Source organism: Manduca sexta, unplaced genomic scaffold (assembly GCF_014839805.1).
Source record: "Manduca sexta isolate Smith_Timp_Sample1 unplaced genomic scaffold, JHU_Msex_v1.0 HiC_scaffold_971, whole genome shotgun sequence".
Lineage (NCBI taxonomy): Eukaryota > Metazoa > Arthropoda > Insecta > Lepidoptera > Sphingidae > Manduca > Manduca sexta.
The window spans coordinates 6,017-13,614 of NW_023595818.1; the positions used below are offsets into that span (position 1 = coordinate 6,017).

The window sequence follows — 7,598 nt, forward strand, 5'->3', positions numbered from 1 at the left end:
CTAAATAGATTTGTCTTGGCAAACAACAAGCTTCGCCGAATTCCCGACAGTCTGCTCAATTGTTTTACGGCAAAAGTAGTTTCTAAATTGATTACATTAATGTGTTAGGGGCAACACGACCTACGCACACTTAATATGTCACTGGCATTCATGTAAGTTTACGAAGTTTTAATGCCAACGCAAATGACCAAAGTATATAGGGGCTTTCACACATCATTAATCTAATTGGATTAATTCAAATATCTCATTCAAGTATCAGTGTTACCGTTGTTTGGAAAAAAGGGCTGTCAAGACTAAACAGCAGGTTTGATATCAATGATACAATTGACTTTTTGAAGTTAATAATGTATTCTTTGTCAATTATCGCTTGCTATAGTGAACATAAGGTTTACACTAAGAACTTTTTTTTAAAAAAATATTATTTGACCATAATATTTACAATATAGTTACAAAAAATTTACCCAACGTGGTATACAATAAAAAATACCACAAAAACTTAATATAACAATTTGTTTGCTCAACGGCAGCAGGACATCATATTGAATTGAGCCTAAAACCTCCTGAAAATTACAGGAGATCCGTGTCCAGGATTCCCAGAAGTACACTAATTATATTATTAAATACTTTAATAAAATAGATGTTTTATGTTTACAGAATAAGGAGTTCGGTCATGTAAGAAGTTCGGCGCCAGCTCAGTCTTGGTTCCCCAGAGTTCGACGCTTATCCAGACCTGCACATCGAGTTATAGATCCTACTGAAGGCGAGTATTATATGAACAAGATAGATAATTAATAATACTGGTCTGATAGCAATAAATATAGGTTGGAAAATTCGCTCAGTCCGGGGATTCGATTTCAAAACATTAAAAAACACACCGAATATTTATGATAAAATAAATAAAGTAGCAAATTATCGCCACTTTTTTAAGAGGTTATAAATAAAATTGCGTAGTTAGTTATTTTTAAAAACGTATTGAGACGAACTTATCTACCAACGCCTTCTATTTCTGGATTATGCCATGCGAGAATCGTATTTGAAGTAAGTTTGATTTAGAATACAGGAAAAACATTGTACATATTTAATTAACAGCGAATTAATACGGTCTTTGTGGTTTCCATTATGTATTCCTTTTACCCTTCTTTATGTGAATAATTTGGCTAATCCACGGTCGGGTTAAATTAACTTTTGCTTTTCACGATACCATTACTATTGCATATAAATTTATTCGTGGGAGGCCACCGGATATATTTTATACCAGACTGGGCTATCACCGTATGTACGATGTAAATCCATTAATTCGATTACTATCAAGGGACGCTATTACAGTCGATGTTATATTTTAAAAATTACACTGTATTTACAATTACAAAACATGAAAGGGATAGTAATCCTTTCGAAAATGCAGATTGTTTCCTGGTGACATCAGAAGAAGGGGAACTGTTCTTTAAATCACCATCAGATGAACCATCGGTGTGCGGGATCTACATGATTGCGGAGCCGGATAAAAGGATCGAAGTTATTTTCAATTATCTCGATGTGCCGTGTGAAGATGGAGGATTGGTTGCGGTAATAATTTGTTTCATATACTGTATAGTTAAACAGCAAAATACACAAAACGGTTTTAATATCAAGAATAAAGGCTATGAAGTAGATAGGTTGGTCGGTTTCATAATTAAGCTGTAAGTTTTGGTCAAAAACGATCGCATTAAAATGTGCCTTTGAAAAGTCAAAATGGAAGCTGGATACTGGAAAATAGATGCTGATGGGTAGATTGTTCTAGAAATTCGGCTTTGTCGGTTGATCACATAAATTGTTCGTCATTGTATAAGCAAAATAAATTTACATAAAATATCAATTTACCATTTCATTAAATGATTAGACACGATTGTATAATTTAATAGCCAACTATTGTTAATGCCAAGTAAACTATTATGTCATTAGATAGCGGTCATAGTCCAAAAATACTAAAACCAGCTTTTAAAAAATACATTATTCAATACATTTCTAGTCGTCTTTAAAAACTAGTCGTGTGTGTCATCTTATTTAACTTTAGCGAAAAGTGTGTGTAACATTTTGCTAACTAGTTAGAAAGATGAGATCGTATCAAAGTTTCCTGTAAGACTATTTGCTTCAAATAACAAGTGGCGTGTTCAGGCTAACTTAAAACTTCCATTTATCTTAAATCCAATTTTGTTGTATTGGGGGTAGGATATATTTTGTATCCGTTCGAATAGCGACCATCATACAAAATTGTTTAAACCCGTCATAGTGGCCCACGTAATTGTGTCGCATACCGGGATCAGCTTGTATATATGAGATTCCGACAAGCTAACATACTTGTCGACTGGGGAGCAGTCATCTTTCGCCAGTCGACATTCTACCTAGACTCTACTTTTTTTACCTTCACGTGCTGTCAGGTCACTTTGTAGTGCCTGATTAAAATATAAAAACATTTTTGAATTAGTAAAGGTAACTAATCATATTCCCGCCAGTAGCGAAGAAAATTGTATAAAATTTATTTATTGACTCAACATTTTAGTGGGTAGACGGATGGGAGCTTAATGGGCAAGTGTGGCCTGCGGACACTTGGGACGACGACCGGGTAGTGGAGACCTGCGACCAACGACCGCAACGCAAACTCGTATCCCGACAAAACGCCGCTCTAGTACAGTATCGCGTGCCGGCTCAAGGGAAGGGATTCGCAGTTACTGTTAGACACATCCGAAACGCACGACGTAAGTCTAAAAACAGGTTCATTATACCCAGCATCGGTTGAGGCGCGTAGAATCAAATCTCATTTATTTCGTAAGCACGGTTTGATCCAGCGCGTCTCTAATGGTCGCTGTTTCGTTGTGAATATACATACATCCATAACATACATAACATCACGCATTTTTATCCCCGAAGGGGTATGCAGAGGCGCAACTAGGGCACTCACTTTTCGCCAAGTATGTTCCGTCCCATGATGTGATAGGGGCGAGCCTATCGCCATATCGGGCACAAATTCCAGACTCCGGGCTGATACTGAGCAGAAAAACCCAAATATCACTTTGCCCGACCCGGGATTCGAACCCAGGACCTCAGAGCGCTATTGTACCGGACATGCAATACAACTACGCCACCGAGTCAGTCAGTAGTGAATATAGCAGGCAAAATAAGCGGAGTTAATGCGACTTGATTCTATCCGACACGGAATGCTTAGTCGACGCTGGTCATAACAATAATCAAGTCTTTTCTATTTTGATCATATGACATTCGATCAATAATATAATTCCATCAATCAATACAATCTTTCGTTTATTTTTGTTAATATAAAGTTTTGGTCTTTTTTAGCTTGCAACGTGATGGTGTTTGGTTCTGAGGGCGTATATACTTTAAGAAATCACGGGGAAACTGGCAATTGTTCGCTGCTAACTATTTCTCCATCAACTGTGCGTGTACTGGACTTGAACGTCGGGCAAACGATAAAAAAAGGGCACATGTTGGAATTGGAAACTGGACCTATTCATCATGTGAGTGAACGAAAAACTTTTGGATCGGTTACAGTGCAGTTTTAAATGTAGTCAATTTGTTTTTAGTTACATTTAGGTTTAATCACCACGTAACTTATTTGTCAGTTGCCTGTATATTAACATTTTTGCTTTACTATATAATTGAATACTAACATAGTAGTTTTTCGCGTTAGGTTTTGATAGTACTATATTTTTTTAATGGCATATACAACCATTTTAATACATGATTTCCATAGATATCGAACAATTTATATCCTTTTCCCCTAGCAGCCATCTAACATGCTTTTCAGATACTATATTCTTTCATAGAGTCGTTTCATAAATGTATTAAAGGAAAATGTAAACTTCGTTTAAAAGTTATTAAAGTTGTTTAATCGAAATATTAAAGTTCTATCAAACAACCAAATTTTATCTTGCTTCTGAATTAATGTAGAGTTGATTACCCAATAATCTTATTTATAATCTAAATGATAAAAGTCGAAACACCAATTTACATAAATAGGGTCACGGGAGATGAAAGTAAGCAAATATTTCTTAAGTGACGTGATCAAAGCTTCAACTTAATAGCGCAAAATCGTCTGTGTGTCAAATTGTTATAACTTCTACCGGTGTCTATGAAATGGGTTTGAAGGGTCCTGACAATATTATACTCGGTAACGATTTATACCATACCTTATTTTATATTGTTTATGTATATACGTACATGTATGTATGTTAAGACATTAATATTGTTCATTTATGTATGTAAAGATCTGGTATAAAAAGTAATATACTTACTTTAGTACTCGCTGTACACCGTTAGAGATGTTAATCCAATCTATACCAATATTACAAAGGTAAAGATTGTTTGTTTGTAGGTTTTAGGGTTAATCTCTTGAACTTCTGCAGCGATTTTGAAAGTTATGTCACTAATAGAAACTTCGTTACTCCTGAGTGCTATAAGCTACTTTTTATTCCGGAAAATAATTCTACATGGACGGAACCTCGGGAAAAGATTGTAAAATATAATTTAATTACAAGAATAGTTGCATAGATATAATAATATACAATATTAACTTAAAATCTGCTAGTCGTGGGTAAAATAACCGGGTACTGATTTTAGCGTCCACGATGTAATACCAATTGCGTAATTACGATACCAATTAATAATGTTCCCACATTTTTTTTTATATTCTTAAAGTGCAAATTTTTTAGTTGCTTTAATCTTCGATACTACAAATTTAAAGCGCTTGAATTAACGCGACGGAATTAATTTATTGTGAAAAGATGACTTTCAACGTGTTTATTAATGTATAATGAAATAAAAACACGAATTTATTACATACATATTTTCGACTTTACTAGTTTATTAGCAAATAATAAAATCGTCACAGTTTTTCGCAAACACTATTTTAGTTCAAAGATTTCCACGCTGAATTTTATAATGTAATTTATGTACAATTCTTTCCAATAGTTTTACGACTTCACTAAGTAGCTGGCTATAAAACTAGAACGTAAAACTGTTGATATTTTAAAATTGATTTATAACAATAACATTTTATAATCAGATAACGGATCAGGAAAACAAAATCCTTGATAGTAAATGCAATAAAAATATTTTAAAGTTGGATGATTTTGTACAAGAATGTTAAACATGTTTCTGTAGTGCACAAAGCGCGGCTTGGCTGATTATGTGGACATTGGCGGCGCCAGCGGTCTCGACCACACGAAAATGGAGGTCCTCGACAGTGTGTGCGGACTCGACTCTAATGAAGGTAACGATCCCAATAAAGAGAAGTAAAACTCCCACTCAACGTGTTACGTTCACTAATTAAACCTATTTCATTTATCTTACATGATTTATTGTTTCACGCACGATGTTCTTTTTTATTTTGCTCGACATAATACCTACATTGAATTTGTGACTTTAAGGTATCGAATTAAAAGCTCATAATAATATGCTATTATATTTTCATGACATTGTGCCATAATTTCGACTACTTAATTATTTGTAAACCAGTTTTAAGTTCTGCTAATTGTATTTCTAGTCGACTCAATAAATGTTTTAATAATAACATATTATATTCCAACTAGATTTATCAAATGTTTACAGGTATAATAAAAGCATGTAGGTTTGTAATATTGTATTTAAATAAACGAATAAAAAGAACATTCTCTAAACAGAAATATTAAATGTAAGTACATAATTATGTTGAAAAGTAAAAGATTTATTCTGGAAAAATGTTTTATATCGTAGAGTATAATATTAACCGTAAGCAAAGTTTTTCCTCGGGTGGAATTTTAATAAAACTTATTGTATGAACTGCTAAGAATGTGTGCTCTATAATATTTGTGTAAATATTAAGATGAATCAAAAAATAAGAGATTTAAGATTAAACAAGTTACTTTGTTTGCTCCATCGTGATTGAATCCATTTAATTCTGAACTTATTGCTAACATAATATAAATGCCTTTTTCAATATAATATATAATAATAACGTCTACAATGGCTCCTTGTATTATATTTTATATTCATGAAATCAGTAATTTACTTCACACAAATGTAACAGACCAATAGTACTTATGTACGCAAGCCACGAACAAAAGATCAGCACAGGCTTGAATTTAATCTAAAATAAATATTTTTCCTAAAAGTACTACATTCAAATAAAATTAAGGAGCATTTATTATACCGCCTTATAGATATTATAGAGAAACTTCAGGATTTTCTACGTTTTTTACTTTTCTGTGACTTGCAAGTTTAACAGCTTGTATAATATGGCTTCCGCACATTTTTATAAGTGGCGAGACATATTTATTTCCAACTTGTCTTGACGCTTAGTTAATTTTCTCAAGGATTAATATGATTTTGCTTTCCTAGGGATTTGTTAAGCTTAAATGCTAGGTCTCATCTAAATGCGTGACACCGTCGATTCTGACGGACCGGATAATGGTTACTAAGTGTGGGTGGGATTGTTTCTGTATTCTAACTATAGTAGTAAATTGAGTACTGTGCGTTATAATTGAATTGTATTTTGAAAACAGCAGAAAATGTAAACAATTATGCACTTAATGATTATGTTTGATGTTCATGATAGTTCAGGGTATATCCTAAATATACATTATTTAAAAGGAAGGCCCTTCACATATGAAGTTTTTTTCCTTCTCTGGATGAATATGGAGGTATATTACAGATTTATTAATGATTTTTATATAATATTTATCATCAAGCTCGTCGCGCGGCGCTCATCGCTTGCGAAGACACCGTTGTGCGGCTAGTATCAAGCGGACAGTACTACAACTCCGTCACTGTGGCTTTCGCCCCTCTCCCCGCTGAGGACATCGAACGCGCGGACTTGCTATGCGGCTTCAACGACATGTAAAAACTATGGACAGTTTATTGGACGCCTCGCAGACTTGCTTATAACGTTGTAAAGTTCGTGTAGTATGAATTACTGAGTCTTATTTACTGTGGTTATAGACATTATGTGACAAAAACTGACATCGCAAAGAATAGCAACAGAAATAATATATAAAATTAAATGTAGATTGTGAAGATTTATCGTGTAAGTAGACATTTGAATAAAAATATCTTTATTTCATTATGTAATCGACTCGACTTAGGAACTGGTATGAGAATAAAGAAGTTTAAGTATTAAATAGTTTATAGTCCCCAGGTTATGACCCCGCCGTCTAGATTATGTAATCAAAATGGATTACCGACTTCAAAGTTTATCTCTAGTCACAAGTAAATTATAGATGTTTTACATACAAATTGCCAATAAATAAGTGTATATGTCAAAATGTTTTTTATTAAGTACCTTAAGTATATATTTTAGTTCGACAAAATGATTATAATTAAACTGACGGTAAACTAATGGCTCTAAATTTAAAAATTTAAATAAAAATGTTAGGTACTACCAAATGCAATTGCTATGACTCCTTGCTGAATGACTAGAATACTAGCTTTATATTGTCATTTCAAAAATGCGATAGATAGTTATGTAAGTATATACTTACTTGCTATATAAAAATAAACATACCAAAACCATAATTAGATGTCAAAAAGTAAGTATGTATAAGCATTACGCAAATTTACATCAAAAA

At 33.3% G+C, this 7,598-nt stretch overlaps 1 protein-coding gene across 1 annotated transcript; it reads left to right on the top strand.

The window, feature by feature from the left end:
• The first annotated feature begins 623 nt into the window (after window positions 1-623).
• Window positions 624-7,295, top strand: LOC119193732 (corticotropin-releasing factor-binding protein-like). The gene is made up of 6 exons (XM_037447358.1): window positions 624-760; window positions 1,406-1,566; window positions 2,540-2,735; window positions 3,334-3,512; window positions 5,158-5,266; window positions 6,723-7,295. Exons 2-6 carry the CDS (start codon window positions 1,486-1,488, stop codon window positions 6,872-6,874), a joined length of 717 nt encoding a protein of 238 aa, XP_037303255.1. The 5' UTR covers window positions 624-760; window positions 1,406-1,485; the 3' UTR covers window positions 6,875-7,295.
• The last annotated feature ends 303 nt before the right edge of the window (window positions 7,296-7,598 follow it).